The following is a 22187-nucleotide window of genomic DNA, read 5'->3' as shown; positions in this document are numbered from 1 at the left end:
AAAGTGGTATATAAATGCAATTAATGACAAGCAAACTCTAGTTGACGTTAAACAAAATTCAAATTTTTCATTGTATAATATGTGAATCCCACATATTATTACAGGAGCAACAACAACTTGCATTTTAAGAGTTTATGAATATTGTGACTACTAGTAAAAAATAAGATTGCCCTGCAAATTAAATATGTTATTTGATTGTTTAGTTTATCCAAATAGTCATGGCACCAATGTTCAGGGAGTTTTAGTGTAGTCACCTCTGCTTTAGGGCCTGATTGACCATAGACCCGGAAATGGCTGGTATTTGGAAGCTCACAGAAGCTGAGCTGGATGAGCACACTTTGCCTTGGATGTTGTTACACTGAGGTTCTGAGTTTTGGAAAAGAAGAGGGGTACAGTTATTGGGGGATATACTGTACATATGTGATAGGAAAGATCCTAGCTGTAACTAAGAGGAAATGCAATGAGTCCTGCTTGGTCTTTCAGTTGAGCAGGAGAGATGCAAAAGCTCTCTCCTCCCCCAGGGTAAAGACAAAGAAGGAAGAAGAAACGATGAGCTGAACAACCCTGCAAGCATCAGCCCAGCACTGAAGGAAGACCAAGCAGTCAGTGGAAAAAGGACATTCTAGGAAAGTTGGAGATTTCTCCTGATGTTGTCAGCCTGTGTTGCAAGCTGAGTTCCACCCCAACACCTTCTGGCAGAGATGTCCCTACTGAAGCGAGTCAAAGAGTTCCAGGATGGACTTTGAACCAGTGACGGGACCTGTGGGAGGCTCCTGGGGCAGCCCTGCCTTTCAAGTCAGGAGAACAGGTACCAGTTCAGAAGAATGGCTTTTCTATGGCTTCTGACAGAGCCCCAGTTGTGCAAAATGCCCAGGGAGGGACCAGGTTGGGGCTAAGACTTTTTCTTACATCCATGACCCTGTGTGAACTCCCTGAAACAAACTCCCAGAAGCAGCAGCTGTCCAGGGTGCCATGTCTCTGCCACGTCACCTTTCCCTGTAGTGCATCAGTACAGCCCCTGGCAGTTAAATGGGCAGATTTTTTTGGAGGGAGGGCAGAGAAAGTGCCTTGAGGAACAAAACAAGGTGACCCTGTTTGCCCGCTGCTTTCCTAGGGCCATTGGGGGGGGGGAGATGGGACTCTTGCTTTACCCCACCCTTGAGTGACACTAATATTCATCATACCCTCAGCTGCAACTGGGCATGCCACCCTCCACCATGGCTGATGTGATGTGTACACAGGTAAGACCCCCCCCTCCTCCATCGCTACCTCTTTGGAAATGGTAACAGTCTCCCTGCCCTTGATTTATGATGCTGCCTGCCAAGGCAATAGCATCCAGAGGGCCCCCCCCCACCAAGTTTGGGATGGTGCCAGGGGGCAAACAATAGTTCCTGCCTGAGCTGAGAATCCTACACCCACCAGCCCTGCTGCCTCATTTGCCTTCAGTCAACCTCACCATGTGTTTGAAAGCAGGAATGAGCCAAGGCCAAGCGTCAGAGAGTGGCTCATGACTGGGGCAAAGCAGAGAGTAGGGTGTCCGGGACCTTTGTGGAGGCAGATGCTTGCACCCCTTCATTGGTCTGGCTGGTGGAAAGACCCTGGAAGGAGTCCCTTTCAGCTTCCAGGGAGGTCCCAAGATCCTTAGCTCCAGCCCTACCCGATTTCCCGGGGAAAAGATCACACATGCACAGACACAGGCTGTTCCTTACAAATATTTATTAAAGGCATTTCTCCCCTTCCACAGTTCCCAGGGGTTTGTCTCGGTTGTTAAATTATTAAGCTTAAAAACACCATCACCATATATTGCACATGAGCCAAGTCTTTTTTCCCCACTCCTTCCTGCTTGCCACCTCTGCCACGGCCCCTGCATCCAAAGGGCCCTGGATCAGGTGAAAGGGGGCCTGTCAGGAGTCCAGCCCCCTTTTCTCACAGCAGCCAGGCAGATGCCTCTATGGGGAGCCCGCAAGCAGGACCTGAGCACAACAATAGCAGCAGCCTTCTCCCCACATGTGATTCCCAGCTGCTTGCACTGAGAGGTGTCCTGCCCCCCAGTATTACCAGCTTCTCCAGTGGATGGACATTGCAAGGGAGGAGGTGGCAGCAAAATGTACCCTGATAAGTGCACCTGGAAGGGCTGGGGGTGCATGTGTGGGTGTAGCTGGGCATGGGGATGCAGGTCTTTTCAGAAGCAGGATTAAAAGGCACCCCTTAAGAGCCAAGGCTGCTCCTTCTGCAAGGTGTGCTCTCAGAACCAACCTTTACAGCTTTGGGACAAAGGCAAAATCTTGAAGGCAGCACTTAGCTCCCTTCCAGGCCAGCTGAAACCAGGGAGCTGCTTTCAGCTACAGCAAAAGGGAACCTGGATCTTACTGAACCCACAACCATCTTCCATGCCTGAGGGTCAAGCTGCAGCTGGACTTGTCCTTTCCCTAAGAAGTCACAGCTCTCTGCCACAGAGTGAGCAGCTGTTGTCTGGGGGGTCCAGGGCCATGGACTAAGCTCCCACCTCCAGACAGGATCTGTCCTCAGACACCCGAGCATCGCGACAGCAGCCGCCCCAGTGAAAAGCCTGCCTCGCCCCCAGTGAGGGGCAGAGGGGGAATTAATACAGAAACGGCATCAAGTGTCTGGCTAGCAGAATGGCAGAGCACAGAGTAGGTGCAGTTCTGTTTCGGGCAAGCGGCTTCTGTCCCCCGTCCCGCCAGAGGGTAAGTCCAGCCGCCGAGTCCAAGGAGCGGCCTTTCCTGCTGGGGTCAAGGGCATCACTGGGTTGTCCGAACCTCCAGGGTGTCATCCAGCTGCTCTGGAAAGGTGCTGGCCAGCCGCAGGGTGCTGTAGTTGGGTGGGGGGGTTCTGGGGGGTGGGTGCTCCAGCGAGAGGGGCAGGCGCATGGCTGTGTTGAAGGTGGGCAGGTCATCGTCGTCTGCAGTGCAGGTTGGGTTGTCGTGGCCCTGCAGGCCATTTTGGGGTGTTGTTTCTGCCTCTGCCTCTTCTTCCTCCTCCTCCTCCTCTTGCTCCCTGTTCTTACCCCGCCACCACTTCTTGGCCTTCTGCCAGTGGCGGCGCAGGATGATGCAAATGGTGTCGAGGAAGAAGACCTCCACAATCTCGATGACACAGACCATGGAGCAGCTCATCCAGAGGCCCAGCTGGCCCCCAATGTTGGAGACAAGAATGACGGGCTGGAAAGGGACAGAAGGAGCACTTTGTCACCAGTTTTCCCCTGGGGGGTTTCCTGGCAGGGTTTAATTTCTACACGGAGAAGGGTTTCCCTGTATGGAAACCCCAGCCTCTGATAATCCCAGGATGCTCCATGGACCACTGAAGGCTCCCCACTCCCCTGGCCACTGAAAGGACACCCTCTCTATTCCACTGTCTCCTTGCCCCAACCCTACCAGAAAACACTTGGGACTGAACATGGGACCTTCTTCGTGCAAAGCAAATGGGCCCTGAATGATGGTCATTGTTGGATGCTGCTTTCTACTAAGCCAGATAAGTGGCTTGTCTTGCTCAGCAATGACTGGCAGTGGCTCTCCAGGGCTTCACGGTGTGTCTTCCTACCTGTAAACATTGCCAGGGATTGAACCTAGAGCCTTCTGCTTCCAAAGAGGGTGCTCTACGACCATGGAGCTGTGGCTCTCCTCTCCACCACACTTGGGCAAAATCTGCAGGTATGGTGGAAATGGATCCCTCTTCCTGCCTCCCTCCACCAACCCAGAGGGAGGACAGGTTGGGGCCCATGGGGAGATGATTCCCCTTAACGGTGCCAGGATTAGCTCCTTCCTGAGCCTGAGTGGAGGAGCCCGCAAGTGTCCTCCCAGAAGGGGCTACTCAGAAGTTGGCCAAAGGCAACACTCACATCATTTGCTGGATTCTCCTTGATTTCCCTCTCGTTCAAGTCTTTGTAGAACACCACAAGGTTTGCCAGGTCTTCCCTGAGAAAATAAATTGTGGGGTGGGGGGAGAGAAGGAGAAGTGGAACTGGATGAGGCAGGGCTGGTTGGGAAGCAACAGCATCCCACCTAGGAGGGGCAGCCCTGGCTTCTTACGGGATGTGTGTGTGTGGGGAACTTACTTTTTAAAGGTCTCACCACGGTTGTTCCATTTATCCCATGACAGAAGTTTGAGCATCCATTCCTTTAAAAGAAGAGAGCCAGAATTAATTGAACACGCTCAAACATCAGAAAAGCCGTGCCGCTGGGTCACAAAATCATCGAGTTAGAAGGTACTCAAAGTTCCATCTAGTTCAACCCTCTGCAGTGTAGGAATCACAGCTGAAGAATCTCTGGCAGATAATCCATCCACAGATAACCCTCTCCAATGAAGGAGAGTCCACCATCTTCCGAGGGAATCAGTTCCACGGTCAAACAGCTCTGACCCTCAGAAACTTCTTCCTGAAGTTCAGTCCAGCTTCCTGTTCTCTCAGTGGCTTGCCCGATGCCCCAAAGGGAAGAAACACACAAGCAGGACAATTGTGTGGTCTCCTCTGTGAGCTTGTCCTTCCCATTTGCCACCCCCTCTCCTCGGGGCTTTGGGGGCCCCTCGAAATTGTGCTGACAAGGACCAGCCCCTGTGCCTAGGGTAGGGCCCAGACTTGCATGTGGAAGCCACCACCGCTGCCCCTTTGATGGAGGTAACCATCCCCTGGACTCCTATTCAAAAGTGCCAGGTACTAAAAATCATGGGCAGGTGGGGCGGGGAAGGGGCAGGGAGGGGCCCTTTGAAGCCCCACAGGCTGGGGCTCAGCTTAGCTGACAGCTGGCCCTGGGTCTGACTCTTGCCCTCCACTGCTTCACTCACAGCTCTTTCCTTTCCTGTCCCCATTTTTTTCTTGTCAGCCTTTCAAACCAACTTCCTGCCTCCGTCCCTTAGCCTGGTCCTCCCATGGAGTTTAGGAGCTCCCTGGGTAGGGCAGGATTTACACATAAGAGAGGGCTTTGCATCTGATCTTGTGCCTGTGCAGGTGAACATATGGAAGGGGCACATTCTTTTTTTAAAAAATAAATGAAACAATTTGTTCAGATTCTTTAGAATACTGCGAGGAGGTGGAACAAGTCTTAATACCAGGGGACCATCTAATAGTTAATTGGGTCTTGGGGTGTTCACATTCCAGAAAAAGGAGACTGATTTGTCACAGTTTATAGAAATATTATTATTATTATTATTATTATTATTATTATTATTATTAAACACCCACTCATCAGAGGTCATGGAAATAAACAACTATTTGACTTTTAGAAGACATCTGAAAGCAACTTTATATAGGGAAGTTTTTAATCTTAGAATTTTTTAATATTATATTGGGAGGGATCCAAATTAGCTTGGGCCACCCGGTCTGATAGGATAATAATAATAATAATTAGTAATAATAATAATTTAGAGACAAGACACCACCCCAAAATAATTTATAGTCTTAATTCCCTCCAGAAGTAGAACTTTTTTTAAAAAAGTATTTTTTATTGAATAGAACTTCACAAGACAAACACATGTGTAAAAACCAAACCAAACCAAACCCAGGAGGCCATGGGATGCTACATTCACATGAAGAAATTATAAAGCTCGTTATCCGAATACTTGCGATGAGATGCAGAAAGGTAAGTGAAACGTCCCGTCATAAGAAACGAGAGAACAAGGGGTGGGGCACACCTGACTTGCAAGATATACAGAAACACAAACCTATGACTGAAACCTATGTCTGAAACAAGGAGTACCTAGGATAAGGCTGTGTATTGCATCAAGAATTTTTTTAAAAAACGAATTAGATGTTACTTATTCCAGTTTTCTTTACATACTTGTGGAAGGGCAACTCTTTGTATCTTGAAGCATGATGGCAACGTCATCAGCAATTAAGCTGATGAGGTGTTACCTACTGCAAACCCCTGGATCTATCTACTGTATTGTTATAAACCTTTATAGCATTCCTTACAATATAAACCAGCCAAAAACCAAGACACAATCTTCCAAGGCTGCACTCCCACACAAATCACTTGACCTGCATTGTTCATGACCCCCAAAAGTGTTTTTTTTGTTTTTGTTTTTGAAACAGTGACCAAAAGCATTTGCTTTCGAGCACCATGCCTGAAAAAGTGCAGCCCGAAATCATGTGAGATCGCGGCGGCCATTTTGGTCACTGTCTTTTTGTGAGAGAAAAAACGGGGTGTTTTTCCGGGACAGTCGACAGGTATGTTATAGCCAAGTTTTCAAGGGATAAAATGAACAGGAAGGAGGAAAGGGGGCAGCCGTCTTTTGTGCAGAAAGGGCACCACATCCTAGGCAAAGGGAGATCAAGGCAAACAGGACTTGTGGGAGGGAGACACTCACCTGGGAGGCTGAAGAAGGCCACTGGGCAAGGCTGGTGGTGAGGGTCCATTCTTTCAAGCTGGGGAGGCAAGGCAGGCATTGAGCAAGCATAGAGGAAAGGATTCAGCACCCTGATGGCTTCTCCGGGGACCCCAGTGGCAGAAGACCCGACCCTTTCACCCTTTGGAAAACCACTCAAATCAAGGATGCAGGAAGTTGCCATTGGTGTAATTGGAGCCTGGAGCATTCTAGTTGTGGGGTGGTGGTAGAGGGATGGTGGGGGGGGACGACGATGACTTACCTGCAGGCCTCTGTGCAGCTCCCCTGGCAATCCAGCTGCTCCTTCACAAACTTTTCATGCTGTTTGTAGTAGCAATACACTAGAGAAGAGGGAGAGAGAAGGGAGGCTGTTAGGAGCAGCCCAGCGGCCTCCACCAATCCTGCAAAAATCCCAGCATGGCTGGGGAAAAAGGTCTTGGGACAACCGCAGGACAGAGGCAAGCTCCCACTTTGTTGAGGAAGCATCTTGGGCAAGGAAGAAGAAGAAGAAGAAGAAGAAGAAGAAGAAGAAGAAGAAGAAGAAGAGGAGGAGGAGGAGTATGGATTTGATATCCCACCTTATCATTACCCGAAGGAGTCTCAAAGCGGCTAACATTCTCCTTTCCCTTCCTCCCCCACAACAAATACTCTGTGAGGTGAGTGGGGCTGAGAGACTTCAAAGAAGTGTGACTAGCCCAAGCAGCTGCATGTGGAGGAGCGGGGAATCAAACCCGGTTCACCAGATTACAAGTTCACCGCTCTTAACCACTACACCATGCTGGAGAAGGCAACAAGCATGGTCTTCACTTCTGCCTTCTGCTGGGAATGAGCAAGGGGCTCCTGCCTTTGGAAACTTCCTGAGAAGCTGCTGCAGGAAGGGGACTGTGAGCAACATCAAAGGAGAGGGGGTGTTCCTGGGACCCAAGAGAAACGGGTCCAACCTCCTTGCTATTTTTGGTATGGCTAGAACAGAGTCATCTTGTTAATGCAATCTGGCTTTATTTATAGCTCCGAAATGTGGGTGTGAGTGTTTTTCTTGTATGTTGCTATACTTGCTGTTACGTTGTTGTTTCAGGATGCTATTGTGAAATTGTTCCTGCAATGGTTGATTCCTGAGATGCAATTCCCGCTTGAAGAGCTGCTTTGGGCAAGATTCTTTTTATGGAAGGGTGGCATAACAAAGGAGATTCCAACTAAAGAAAGGGATTCCAGCTAAACACCAGGAAGAACCTTCTGGCGCTAAGAGCTGTTTGACAGTGGACAGTTCTTAGCGCCTCTGGACAGAAGCGGATTTAGCGGAGCACGAGTGGTTCACCTGCACTGGGCGCTGAGCTGAGAGGACACTGCAACAATGGGGGGGGGCACTGAATTTTGGCATTGCTACTGAAATTTGAAAGTCCAAAGTTCACCACTGCACCGGAAGGTGGTGGGTTCTCCTTCACTGGAGTTTTGAAAGCAGTGGTTGGATGGGCATTGGGTGGCCCTTGGGGCCCCTTCCAACTCTTTTAATTCTATGATTCTATACTAATAACATGATGATGACGATGGATTATGAAGGGCAGCTTGGCAGCAGGCCATGTACGCAGATGTGTGCGGAAGGCGAGAGGGAAGCAGGAGTCTCTTCTTGCCTAAAGTCTGGTTTAGGCCCAGAGCTATGGCTTCCCAAGGAAGGGTGTTTTCTCCTGAAATTATGGATGGCAACAAAGAGCTCACATTGGACTCAAGGCAGAGTGGGATGCATTCCTGGAAAGAGACGTCTCAGAGAAACTTAAGCCCCCTCTGGAGGAGGGGGGCAGGTGGAGTGATGGGAAGACTTACTCCAGTCTGGATATTTCTTGTAGTTGCAGAACTCGGCATTATCGGGCAGGGGCTGGGCGTACTGGGCACAGCCACACTTTTTCACCATCTCATTCTGGAAGCAGGAATGGAGGCAGGTCTGCGAGGGGGAGAAATCAAGCAAGGTGTCTGTCAGTGCCCTCCAGATGTTGTGGACTACAACTCTCATGAGCCCCCAGCCAGCATGGTCATTTTGGACTACAATTTCCATCAGCCCGAACCATTGTGGTTGCTGGTGCAGGCTGCGCGAAACCATGAGGCAGAGAGGTCCTGGGGCTCCAGGCTGCATGGGTGCAATTTACTCCCCCCCCCGTATTCCTTGGGGGGATGCAAGAGCATGGGATCACTTCTCATACTCCCACACGCCGGCCACCACACATGCCTCACCTGCAAAGAGTAGGTTTTGTTCTTGTATAGCTTCTTCACATTGACGTCAGACCCGTCCTCTTTGCAGTTGCTGTATGGATAGCCGAGTCTTTTGGACTTTGTCTGTGGGTCAGAAAGGAAGAACTCTGTTGGTGTGAGCCTGCCAAGGTGGGGTGTGTGATGGGAGAGGGGTGTGTGGGGCAGGGAAGAGGCATCCTGGGTTGCGCTTGTGCTTCTTCCTTTAACCCCAGAGGTGTGGGTGCTGGAAAGGCACTTTGCACATGCTCAGGTGCACTCTATTGTGTGCTATCAGGATTTTCTATCCCAAGAGGCCAAAGCCAGGCCTGGCATCCCAAAGGAGGTTTGGCAGGATTTACATCCTGAAAGATCGGTAATAAATAAAAAAAAATACTTGGCAATGCCCAGGATTGAAGCAGATGTTGTACCTCTGAAGTATGGATGAACTCCCTCATAAGACCTGACAATGTCTTATGTATATCTAATATTTCATTGGGTAGACACTTCATAGTTTCACTTTCGGGGGTGGAGTGAACATCTATGGTCCTCCAGGTATTGCTGGACTCCAGCCCCCATCATTGGCCATGCAAGTTCAGATCTTTTTTTCCTTTTAATGCAGCCCTGACCCTTAGTCACAGCCACACAAGACAAAGAACATGGCAAAGAAAGTCTCCTCCAAAACGGCCTCCAGCCAGGGCAGAGCTTTCCAAAGTGTGTGTTGCGACACATTAGTACATCAGCTCAGTGTATAGGTGTGTCACACTACAGTGGTATCTCGGGTTACAGACGCTTCAGGTTACAGACGCTTCAGGTTACAGACTCCGCTAACCCAGAAATAGTACCTCGGGTTAAGAACTTTGCTTCAGGATGAGAACAGAAATTGCGCCCCCACGGTGCAGCGGCAGCAGGAGGCCCCATTAGCTAAAGTGGTGCCTCAGGTTAAGAATGGTTTCAGGTTAAGAATGGACCTCCAGAACAAATTAAGTTCTTAACCTGAGGTACCATTGTATTACAATTTATGTATGTGTCTGTATCACTTATAAGGGGTTAGTTTAGCCTCCTGGTTTGCTAATAAAACTGCACTACTGTGTCGCAAAATGATGCATGTCTAAAAAGCATGCCACCAACATGAAAAGTTTGGAAAGCTCTGAGCACTGGACAGCCGTATGTTGGGAGGGGGGTTTCCTGGACACCCGAGAGCAGAATCTGCCCAGGGTTCTGCTCCAGCAGCACCACTCACAAAGTGCATCCCGATGGAGGTGGCTGTGGCCGTCTCTATCTCAGTGCCGACGTCTTCGATGAAGGGATATTCATCCTGGCCGTGAATCACTATCTTCGCTCCCGTAGATGTCACCAAGAAAGGGTTGTACTCTGCTTCATTTATATACAGGATCACCTGCAGCCCTGTGTAAAGGAAGGAGCACAGGATTAGGCCAGTCTAGTGGAAGGTACGGGACCAAGAGAGGCTCTGGAGGAAGAGGAGGAGAAGGCCCTGTGGGGACGGGGCCAAAAAAAGTCAGGGCACACGGGATGAGACTTGCCAGCTAAACTATTGCGTCTCCCGTTCTCTCCTTTGCTTCTCTGCGCAGCACCTGAAGCAGCTAACAAAATAAGCTAATGCATCTTTTTTTAAAAAAAAAAAAATTGCAGCGAAAAATTTAGCCAAACCAAAATGTAAAAATCCATGCAGGCAGACAGATCAGTCTGCTGAGTTTGGGCAGAGCCAGGCAATTACTTGGCAGTGCAAAACGGTGGTCAGCCGCAAACCTGGGTATATTAGATTTCTACGTTGCTTTCCACTACAAAAGTCCCGAAGCAATTCATAATCGAAATCTTTAAACAATAAAAAAATAAAATCATGCAAATGTTAATAAAAACAGATCTAACAGTAGAATCATATCAGTGTTGCTGCCCCAACTCCTCGCAAAAATAAAGCACATTTGGAACCAATGATAGCAGGTTTGGCCCAGGCGAGCCTCCCTGAAGGAGCATTCCATAGACAGCGAACTACAGCAGAGAAGGCCCCATTCTCTCATCAACACCCTCCGAAACTCCCTCGGAGGTGGCACATGTTGATGTCCAGGTCTGGGCAGATTTACCAGGGGGAAATGAGGTCCTTTACAAGCCAGAAGGTCTCAGCTAAAGTGGCAGCGACTGGTACAGGAAATCCCCTAATGTGTATTTGCTTGCAAAATTGTGAACTTAAGCCCCTCAAGAGCAGTGCTTTTTTCTGGGGGGGGGGAGGAATGTAGGGGTACACATACAGATTCACACCAGTCCACTAGGGACCAGCTACCCAGACAAGTAATATTTCAAATGTCAAATCTTAATGGTGGAAAAGAGGCTAGGATGCAAGATTCAGGTCAGGTAAGACCATCCATGGAGGGGAGGAAGGGGGCAGGGTGGGAGAAGCAGCAGTTGGATGCAGCTGGGACTTTGTAGGCTTCTCTTAGTTAGCTAGTTAGGTTCCCCCCCCCCATAAAATTTATCCACTGCTTGGTTGTAAAACACTCTCTCTCTCTCTCTCTCTCTCTCTCTCTCTCTCTCTCTCTCTCCCCTCAAAGCAGTTTGCAAAGAGGAAAATACAATAAAGTTATCACTAAAAGCATCTCTTGACAACATTTGAAAGAGAAAAACAGCAATAAACTAAAACAGATTAAAACATACATCCACATTCTACATGTCTGGGTAGGCTTGCCTAAACAAAACTGGTTTTAACAGGTGCCAACGAGAGTACAGTGAAGGCTGACTGATAGCAATAGGCAGGGAGTTTCCAGAGTGTAGGTGCTGCCACAAGGAAAGGCTGATTTCTTGCAAATGTGGAGTGGGTGTTAGGTTGCATCTGTAACAGGATCAATTCTGCTAGTTGAAGTGATCGAGTGGACATGTTCTCTTAGCACTCTGCATAGAGGCTACAGAGCTCAGGACAAGAATCTAGGTCCACCCACACCTACTCACAACTGAGATCAAGCAGGCAAACTGTCTGGAGGGCTCCCTTACCATATTCACTGCCTCCGGTAGTTGTGTTCAGGATGCTTCCGTTCTGCCCACTGTTGAAGGTATAGCAGTTCCCGTGCATCGGATGGTGGAATGTCGTGAAGTTCCTGGCGCCGACCAAAGACATATTTATTTTTCAAAAGCACTTCACCCCACCTACTGTAGATAAACTCAACAAAAGAGCTTAAATTGCCCAATTAACATGAACTGCATTAAAAATAAACCGTTTCTGCAGGGACTTTTGTTCAGCTTCCGAACAGACAAGGACAAAGAGTTTTGAAATTATTTGGGTGATGCCCAACTCTTAAAAAATGTCATGGGGAGTGGGAGGCAGCAAAGAGGGATCTTTCTGGGGGAGGTGTGGAGGGTGTCGACACAAGAACAGCCCCTCTCAGTGATGGCTCTACAGGGAAGAATGCCTGGCACCATCAACTTAACCCTGGGGCCAGGCAAAAAACGTTTATATTCTGCTAGACCTTTGGGTTTTCATTATCTGTGCCCTCCTTCAGTGGGTGGGATGTTTCAGTCCTGCCTTTTAAAAATATGAATGAGTTTTAGGTTTCCATTTTATGCTGATTTTAGAATCATATAATCGTAGAGCTGGAAGGATCTCCCAAGGGACATCTAGTCCAACCCTCTGCAATGGAGGAATCACAACAAAGGAATCCCTGACATAATGTACTGGTATGCGTTATTTATTTCTGTTGCTGTTCTAAGTCACTTTGAGTTATTCTGTTAAAAAAAGAGAAACTAATAAGTTTAATGAGTAACAACAACATCTTAAGGGTATATGGTCCCCACTGAGAACATCTGGCGAGCACCAGATTGGGGAAGGATGGGTTAATGCAACAAGTGGCTAAGCAGGAATGGTGGGTTGAGCTGAGTGACGACTAGGCTTCCGCTTGCAATGGCAAGATCTTTGGCATGACTCACCACTACCCAGTTGGGAACCTGAACAGGCCTGTTCTCCCCACAGATTGATGGGGAAACAGATGCTTTGGGGAGGCAGATCCCAGAGGGTGGGCTGTAAGGCTGCCACCTGGAAACCACAAGGCAGACCAGGTGGGTTGCCATGCAGAAACATCTATATCTGCAGTCCTAAGCTAATGGGTGAGACCACATTTTGGACACTGCTGCAGAAAGGGCACTGCCCTCGTGGCTTCTGTTCTGTACTGCCTCAGAGGTTCACCAGCAGAAGAACTCAGCTAAAACCTGCTCCAGCCACCGACCTTCACAAACCGTGAAGGCTTGAAAGGTGGTCCTTAAAAAGACACACATGAGGCCAGAGAGCTCTGCAGTCAACACCTGTCCAACTGCACAAGGCCAATTTGGTGCGTATCTCACTTCTGTCTGGCCTCGCCAAGGATGCTAGAGAAAAGCCCCTATTAAACTTCCCATATCTAAAGCACTTTTAATTTGCATTAGGTATGTTCCACCTCCAGTGCTGGAGCATGCTCTGCCCCCGCTCTGTTCCCAGTGCCTGACCTGGCATCGCAGGAACGGCCGTCAAAGAAGCAGCTCAAGATGAGCTCCTCTGCCGAGTAGCTCATGTTCACTTTCTCTTCAGCACTGATTTGGGCCATGATGTTCATGTAATGCAGCTTGTACCACTCCTGGATGGCGTTGACACCCGAACTGAAGGTGTAAAGGGCACAGTCACTCTTGTTGTGGGAGTCACACTGGAAGGAAGAGAAAGCAGGGGCTCAGGCAAGCAGGCGGGCCAAGGGGCTGCCCCACAGATGCATACGCTGCCTTGCAGTGTGGAAATAGGTAGGTGGCTCAGCACAGAATAGCGCGGTGCAGTGGTTAAAGTGTTGGCCTAGGACCCGGGAGACCAGGGTACAAAATCCTGACGCTCAAGCCATGAAGCTCACTAGGTGTGACCATGGGCCAGTCACTGCCTCTCGGCCTAATCTGCCTCGCAGGTTTGTTCTGGGCATTAAATGAGGAGGGGGAGAACCACGTACACTTTGGACAAAAAGGGTGGGATAGCAATGCAACAAATAAAATGACAATAGTCATTCAGAAAGAGAGAGAAGGCATGAGCACAATCCTCAGATGCCTGGACCCAGAAAGAAAATCTCTCTGATCCAGCCTTGGAACTGCAGGTGACTCGTAACTCTGCAGGCAAGACATATTCAACTGTGAGACAGGAGGGACACCTTGTCGCGTTTGTTTGTTGAGCTAATTAATGTGTATACAGTATTTATATTTGTTTGCAGTAGGATTTATAACCTGCTTTCTGCCTCAATTGGAGGTGCCCAAAGTGGAGAACAACCAAGGTTGCCTGGCAGGGGCTTCCGCTGAGCAGGGGCTACAACAGGAAAGCCCCCAACTCACTCCAGGCTGCTGCCAGCCACATTTCAGGAGGCAAGTGGCACCTTTTCCTATGGTGAAGTTCTGGGCACGATCCAAGGTGCAGGTCTGAGCCTGCGAAGGGCACTTGTTGAGCTCACAAGCCTGTCCACTGCCCTCCAGATGGACTACATCTCCCAGCAGCCCTAGCACCACATGTCCGCTTCATGCTGGGACTGATGGGAGATGTAGTCCACAACCTCTGGAAGGCACTGGGTTGAGGAAGGCTGTGGCCATGGGGATGGAAAATGATTCGGAAAAAGCCCCAAAGGCGCTGCATGGGGCTCCCCATCTCCTAGAGTTCCCTCCTGCCTGTGCCAAGCCCACCGGCCCCAAATGTAAGGCTGTCAACCGACTCAACAGAGCTGCCTCTGGTTCTCCCATAGGCCACAGAGCAAGGCGACTCACCAGCTGGAATCCCACAATATCTTGGGGGTTCTTGACGCTGACGATGCTGGAGCCCCCCGAAATTATGTTGGCCTCCATGCGCCGTTTGGAACCAGAGGAGGGATTTGGAAAAGGCTGCTGGTGTGTGAGGTTGTCTAAATTCGTCAAGGGAAAGTATCTGTGGAATTTCCTGTCCTCACTTGGCTCAGGATCACCAGCATCACGACGCTCCCTGATATTACTTCCAGAAAAGTCATACAAGGACCTCAGCGCGTTCTCTGTCTCTTTGTCCAGCTCGGCCAGGTGTTTCTTGATGGCACTGTACCTACCGGGAGACAGACAGGGGATCTTGTTGCTACAGGGGGCAAGATCTTTTGCTACAAGGAGAACGGGGAGGGGGGGCTGTTAAAATCAGATAGCCAGGATCTGGGTGCATCCACTCAGCCCAGCACTGGGCTCAAGGACCAAGACTGGCACATGATTATTTTAAAGCAGACTTGTGCTTCAAAGTGGGAAGGATAAACAGCTGCCACTCATCACTCAACAGTCCAAAGATCTTCCTGCGCTTTTGACACTAGGAAATATGTCTTATAATCACCCACCTTGCTTGGATATCTATTTGGGCATAAGATCTGCTTATATCAATAGGTATGTTTAAATTGGATTGATGGATTGTACTTACTGTGACAACCCAACAAACAAGAACATAAAACGCCACTTTTCGATGAATGTAAAATCACCCCACCCACTCCCATAGTCCAGCAGCAAGATGACACAAGCCCCATAGGGATCAGGTTCACAAGCCGGACATTTAACAGTGGCCTACTTTGCAGGGTTATTGTCAATATTTCTGGGGCGATTAACATTCGTTACTATTTAATTGTACAAGTCCCTCAGGGCATGATCCTATGCAATGCAAATTGCAATGGAAATGTTATTATTATTCAAAACTTTCAGAGCGTCTTACAAACCACAAGACACAAAATACATGACATTCCACCATGGCAATTCTCAAACAAGTCCACTCGTGTCACAGGTTTGCAGGGCAACATTTCCTACTTTGGGCATTTTCAAGAGAAGGAAGAATCCCTCCTAAAAGATGATTTTACTTGTTTCCCCAAAGAGGCTGGAGAGGCCTCCCTATGCAGGGAGTTCCACAGGTGAGGGCTGCACACTCAGCAGGGCTGCTTTAGGGGATCTTAAAGACCAGGGCAGGGAACTGTGAATTGGAGCTCTCTGAGCGCTCCAAATAATAATTAAATGCTGCTGTTATAAGTTGCCATTATTTATTCCACCCAAGGTGTCACCTCCCTGACTCCACATTCCAAGTTCTTGAGCAGGACTGTGCTGAAAGCAGCCTGGCCTGATCCTGACCCTTCGCTGTCCCTGTCCACTGGCAGGCTTGAGGGAGCTTTCCTGGATGCTGAGCCTCACTTACTTGTAGGGGTTGATGTTGCAAATGGTGACGGCTGGGAAGGGGAGTGCGTGGAACTGGACCGTGACAGAGACAGAGGCTTTGTAGTAGTTGAGGACCAGCTGAGTGCAGTACCACAGGATCAGTCCCACGGCGGTCAGCGTGAGCAGGATCCACAGGAAGCGGCGCAGGCGCCCCCGCGAGACCACGATGCGTCGACAGCCGTGGGTGTTGGTGTTCATGCAGTACCAGTGCATCAGCTCCCGTAAGGTAGGCGCCTGGGGGCCTGTCACGGGCAATGTCTTCTTGAGCTTGGCCTTGATCTTCTTGGCAGGCGCCATGCTGATGGCCGACACTTTGGAGGGGGAAACACAAAGCAAAAAGCAAGGATATTGCAGGCACTGGATATTGTAGAGCAGTGTTAGAAACTCAGATATATAAGCTAGGCACCCAGTGGCTCCTTAAACCAAGGTTGGAGTCGCCAAAACAGAACATCTAGTTGCCATTTGAGGGCAAGTTGGCTCTAAAGTCTTCTTTTTCAGATGATGGATTGACTGTGATCCTCAGTTAAACATATTTCAAGTTTAGATGGCAACCTTGAGCTAGGTTAAGAGCTTTGAGAACTTAAAAGAAGAAAAGTGACTTGAAACCGGGAAAGCCCACATATACGGTATATTGGCCTATTTCAACCTCTTTTTCTTTAATGGTGTCTGTTCTGGCTCAGGCTGCACAGAAGAAGCATTTTGGTTCCAGAAACACATTCCAATTGTGCAGATAAAATATAACGGATAGAATTCTACAGGATCGGATATTGGTGTGTGAAAACAACCCAGATCCAATGATCTCCAGATGGTGGAGATGTCAGGTGCTATCCTGGCGCTCAGGCATCTTCACTTGGTTGCAAGTGGTTGAAAGCCAGGTGCAAAAACACTGTTGTAGAGCAGGGATGTCCAACAGGTCAATCGCAATCTACTGGTAGATCCCCAGGAGGTTTTGGTAGATTGCGGCTGATCTCTGGTTCCCTTTCCTTAGGGTCACTAAAACTGACTCCTGCCCTGCCCTCCATTGTTATTTGACCTCTAGAAGGGAAGTCGGAGCTTTCTCTGTGCTGCTGTTTTCATCCATAGCAATTTTTTTGTGAGTGACTTTACCCCTTTGTCCCTTGCCTTTAATCCACCCCCATGGATGTTCCCCTCCCCCAAAAGCTATTTTTAACTCCTAAAAATGCTCAACAACTTTGAGCTGAATCCCCCCCCCCCAAAACAGGGGTAGATCACTGCCAGTTTTTAATTCTGAAAGTAGATTGCAGTCTCTTGAGAGTTGGCCACCCCTGTTGTAGAGGATATTGTACAGCTGGAAAAGGTTCAGAAGAGGGCAAGCAGAATGATCAAGGGGATGGAACAACTCTTCCTATGATGGAAGGTTGCAGCGTTAGGGACTTTTTCATTCAGAGAAAAGGTGAGTCAGAGGTGAATTACAGAATTGCAGAGTTGTAAGGATCATCTAGCCCAGGAATATGTAGTTGCCCCATACAAGGATTGAACCTGCAACCTTGGCATTATCAGCCCCATGCTCTAACCAACTGAGCTATCCAGACCAGAGGTTTATAAAATTCCACATAGCATTGAGACAGTCATCACACTAGAACTTGTGCACACCCAGTGAAGATGAACATTGGAAGACTCAGAACAGAACAGACAAAAGGAAGTCATTCTTCCAGCAGCACATAGCTAAGCTGTGGAACTCACTTCCACAGGAGGCAGTGATGGCCACCAACCTAGGCAGCTTTAAAAGAGGATTAGGCAAATTTGTGAAGGAGAGGGCTGTCAGTGCTACTGGCCATGATGCCAATATCCTGCCCCCATGTTGGAAGGCTGTAATACTTCTGAATACCAGTTGCTGGAAACCACAGGAGGGGAGAGGGCTCTTGTGCTCAGGTCCTGCTTGAACCTTTCCTGTAACGAGCTTCTGGTTGACCGCAGGAAGAAGAGGATGCTGCACCAGAAGGCCCCCTTTGGCCTGACCCAGCAGGCTCTTTTGACGTTCTCATGGCAGGCTTAATCAGAAAACCTGTGCTGCACATCTAAAACCAGCCACAAACCTGTTTAAACTGTCAGAGGCCCCAGCTGAGCCACAGATACCCGTTGAGCCTTTAATAATACAAACACAGTGTCAGCAGGGACCTCAGAGGACATCTAGGCTAACCCTTTGCCAATGCTGGCACTCCACTGCTGTAGCCTCCCTGAAAGGGGTCTCCCCCCCCCCTGCCCCTTCTGACATTTGCTGGCCCCTTCTTCCTACTCCTGGAGCTGTTTTGTTCTTAAAACCACAGCCTTGCATTTGTGCTGTGTGTTCAGTACACCAAGACCAACCTCTGAGATGGGGAGGGGACGAAATAAAGACAAATATTCCTTTTTCCCATGGTAAGACTCAGGCCTGGCCCGACTTTTATATTGCTGTATACCACCCTGATAATTTTAGCAGAGGGAGGTCTATAAAAATACTCTTGGTAAATAAATAAAGTAAGAGTCAGGCCACTCCCCCTGTTAAAAGCCATAGGGAACAATCATCACAATGACTGGCTACTTGAGAACATTTCCCAGAACTGCGTAGGTCAGTTGACATTGAATTAAAAAAAAAATTCCAAGAGTTGACTGAAAGTGAAAGGGGAGGAGGACCTCTGTTGAATCTCCCCAGAGCGTTTGTTTGCACAGGATGGGGCTGGTGGCACATTGAATGCCCAATGTCTGGCTGAGACCAACCAGGCCTCTCCCTTTCTCTCTCTCTCTCTCTCTCTCTCTCTCTCTCTCTCTCTCTCTCTCTCTTGTGTGAGTCTGTGCTTTATCCTCACAACAACCCTGTGAGGTGGGCTAGATGGAGAGGCAGTGACTGGCCCAAGCTCACCCAGTGAGATTCATGACAGAGTGAGGATTTGAACCCTGGTCTCCCAGGTCCCCAGTCCAACACACTAACCATTGCACCACACTGCACCTGTTTACTCTGCATCCCACATATACCTACTGCGGGTTTGGAAAGTGGTTTACACACAACACTAGTCATATGCCATACCAATCCTGCCATTTCTTATAAAATACTGCAACCTGACGCATTTCCCCTGAAACCAACTTCCATCTGAACGGAGGAAAAACCCCCGCATAACTGTGTTTTAAGCTAGCAATTTATGCTAAGACTCCCTGTTTTCAGTGAATTGAGGATTGTGTATGCCACAAGACAAGGAGAACCTCCAGTTGCTGTCTTGGTCCCAAAATACAGGCGGCCAAGAGTATTTATATATTTATTTCATAAAATTTACATGCCACTCGGAAATCCTCAAAGCAGCTTACAAAGAGTATATAAAAGGGTATGTGGCAGGCCTAGATAGAGGAGTTGCTACAGTTTGAAGAATTTTGTGAAACTATGAGGCTTGCATCTCCCTATAGCCATGGGTGGCTGTTCAGCCAGAGGATATCTGTTTTGTTTTGATTCCTGAAATGGGTTCTCTCAGTAGCAAACACCTGCTTCCCATCAACACCTTTTATAGACTGGGATGAAAAGCAGTCTTTAAGATGCACGCACCTCTGGGAATTCCAGTGGTTCCAGGGGACCTTTTCCCACCCAGGGATTACCTTAGAGGCCAGAGGCTTCTCTGCTGATGGTACACAGTTCAGGGCAGCCCCTGCCAGCCAACCCCCATACGTAAAGGGACCTGCCCCCCAGCTGGGAATCTCACTTTAGCCCTAGAGAGAGCCAGCATGGCACAGTGGTTAGTGCTGAGCTAGGACCTGTGAGAGATCTTCACTGGGGGCCAGTCATTGCCTCTCAGCCTAACCTACTTAACAGGGTTGTTGTGGGGATTAAATGAGGAGGGGGAGAACCATGGCTGCCGCATTGAGCTCCTGGGAGAAAAAGGTGGCATATAAATGAAACAGATACATAAGAATAAAAGGTGGAACAACCTTCCTTCCTCTCTCCTCCCTGCTCTCCAATCTCCAGAAAGAAAGAGAAGAAGGAAATTTCATGGGAAATCAAAGAGCATTGCTGTTATATCCCTGATACAACCCCATCTTCCTGTGACACCATCAGGAAGAAATGGTGCCACCTGGGATGTAAGGAAGTCTTCTGAGCGATGGAGGAGGAAGACAGAAAGCCCCCTTCGACTGAGTCATTTGAGCTCAGCACTGTCAACACTGACTGGCAGGAGCTCTCCAGGATTTCAGGCAAGAGTCTAGTCTGTGCTTGGAGATGTCAGGGGGCCTGGAGGCAAGACAAGCAGCTCCAACTGTGGCAGATGAAACACTGGGGAGACCCCCTCTTCTCCCTGGGGAGGGCTAGTTAAAATGGTCGGCTCTGGATTCCTGTCCCCCATCCCCCGCCTCTCCATCCACCCCTTGGAGAGGGCAGACTTCTGCCCTGGGAGAGCCTCACTGCAGAGGGGTAAGAACGCCAGAAGAGCCCTGCAGTGCTGGATGAGGCCAAAGGGGGCCCATCTGGTCCAGCCTCCTGGTCTCTTCTGTGCCTCTTCTGTGAAACCTTCAAGCAGGACCTGAGCGTAAGAGCAGCACTGCACCCCTCCTGTGGTGTTAAGCAACCGGTATTCGGAATAAATATATAAGCAAATTATAGAATCATAGAGTTGGAAGGGACCCAAGGGTCATCTAGTCCAACCCCCAGCAATGCAGGAAACTCAGCTATGGCATCTATGACAGATGGCCATCCAACCTCTGCTTCAAAACCTCCAAGGAAGAAGAGTCCACAACCTCCCGAGGGAGACTGTTTCACTGTCGAACAGTTCTTACTGTCAAAAGTTTTTTTCCGTATGTTTCGTCGGAATCTCCTTTATTGTAACTTGGAGCCATGGTTCGAGACCGACCCTCCAGAGCAGGAGAAAACAAGCTTTCGCTTGTAAAAGAGGGCTCGATAGAAGCCATCGATAGCCTTCCCCTCCATATATTAGCTCAATCTTCTTTTAATGCCACGCCACCCAAAACAGGGGCACTCGCTGCCTCCTGCGGCAGCGAGTTCCATAGTTTGTCCTTACTTCTGCCTGTCCTAAATCTCCCCACAACCCTCCGGTCGAGGCTGGCTCCCCGCCCCCGGTTTGGACCCTCGAAGGTCGGCGCGCCTCCAGTCTCCCTCCCAACCCGGGCAGCTGCACTTCCCAGCTTCCAGAAGCGCCCCAGAGAGAAGAACTCATCTCCGCCGCGTCTCACCTGCGGGGCCGCGGTTGACGCTGAGAGCCGGCTGGGGCTGCATGGCGAGGCTGGCGAGGGCGCAGCTCCTACTGCGGGATGCCGCGGCTGGCTCTGCTCTGCCCCGGCCGCCCCAGCCCGCCCCCGGCCGGCCGCCACGCCTTCGCCAGGCTCGGGTTGCAATACGCGCCCGCCGCCCCGCGAGCTCGAGGCGCCCCCTGCAGGTTATTTGCCGCCCTGACGTGCCACTCGCCCGCCGCTCCCTGCCCTGCAGCGGCCCCTGCCGGCAGCAAGCGTAGGAGCAGGCGGGCGTAACCCTGGTCCAGCAGTGGAACAGAAAGAAAGGATAATGGTGTTTGTTTGTTTGTTTGTTTGTTTGAAAGAAGGAAAGAAAGAAAGTCTTGATCCATATCGTCAAAGTGGAGCAGCAGCTTTATATTATGCTGCACTGATTTGCTTCATGGTTATGTAGTTATTTAAAATACTTTTAGCCCTTTCTTAAGGGTGGAACCCCACTCCAGGGGATGTTACATAGTTTGAAACTATATAATACAACTGCAGATATATATCAGTAAGAAAAGCCAAAAGAATGCAAGGAAACATCCACCCTCCTTGAAAAAGACAATCCAGTACATAACTACAGCCAAAGCCAATCAACAACTGAAAAGATCAAACTCAGGAAAAGCCAGTGAAAAGAAGGGAATCTTTACCACCCCTGCCAGCCTGGTGCCCTCCAGCTGTTTTGGACTACAACTCCTATCAGCCCCTTGAAGCAACATGGTCCTCTGTCTCCCTCCTGCCTAACCTATATGCTCTCAGAGATGGGCAAGTGAGGCAAGGTAGAGGTGAGATGGACCTTTGAATAATTTGGTCCAAACCATTTAAGGTTTCAAAGGTCAAAAGCATCACTTCAGTGTAGACCAAGAAAATTGTCAGAAGAAGAAACAAACATTTTTCATCCCATAAATATTCTGGGTTTGGGGTTTATTCCTGTCCCTTGCTTTTGTTGCAGGATAGTGCAGAAGTTGGCAATAATGGCAATAATATGGTAACATTGGGGAAAGCAAATTATAAAGCAGAATGGAGGGTCTAGTATAAACCACCAGTAATGTGCTTACATTGATTATATAAATGATGTGTCGCAAAATACTCCCCTGCCCCCACAAAAGAGTCTGGAGCAGGGGTAGGCAACCTAAGGCCCAATCGCCTTCTAAATCTGGCCCGCAGATGGTCCGGGAATCAGCGTGTTTTTATATGAGTAGAATGTGTCCTTTTATTTAAAATGC

The 22187-nt window shown here is 49.1% G+C and overlaps 1 protein-coding gene across 1 annotated transcript; it reads right to left on the bottom strand.

Moving 5' to 3' along the window:
• Positions 1-1699: 1699 nt before the first annotated feature.
• On the bottom strand, positions 1700-21027 carry SCNN1G (sodium channel epithelial 1 subunit gamma). The gene is made up of 13 exons (XM_081170866.1): positions 20923-21027; positions 15737-16067; positions 14320-14623; positions 13042-13235; positions 11560-11663; positions 9800-9963; positions 8563-8664; positions 8158-8275; positions 6602-6680; positions 6322-6379; positions 4076-4137; positions 3860-3935; positions 1700-3182 (listed from the first exon to the last, which is right to left on the bottom strand). Exons 1-13 carry the CDS (start codon positions 20963-20965, stop codon positions 2763-2765), a joined length of 2055 nt encoding a protein of 684 aa, XP_081026992.1. The 5' UTR covers positions 20966-21027; the 3' UTR covers positions 1700-2762.
• Positions 21028-22187: the final 1160 nt, after the last annotated feature.

Source organism: Podarcis bocagei (genome assembly GCF_964188305.1).
Source record: "Podarcis bocagei genome assembly, chromosome: 14".
In the NCBI taxonomy this organism is placed as follows: domain Eukaryota; kingdom Metazoa; phylum Chordata; class Lepidosauria; order Squamata; family Lacertidae; genus Podarcis; species Podarcis bocagei.
The sequence above is the reverse complement of the archived record's forward strand: the minus strand, read 5'-3'. Positions and strand labels throughout refer to the sequence as shown.

What these genes read in the sequence shown, in the direction of transcription:
- SCNN1G (XM_081170866.1), bottom strand. Translation starts at nt 20,965, where the DNA reads ATGCAGCCCCAGCCGGCTCTCAGCGTCAACCGCGGCCCCGCAG. An exon ending in TACCGGAGGCAGTGAATATG is followed by an intron (nt 9,964 to 11,559) that starts GTAAGGGAGCCC and finishes TCCTTTACACAG; the next exon opens with GGCTGCAGGTGATCCTGTAT. An exon ending in CCTCCATCGGGATGCACTTT is followed by an intron (nt 8,665 to 9,799) that starts GTGAGTGGTGCT and finishes TCTGACCCACAG; the next exon opens with ACAAAGTCCAAAAGACTCGG.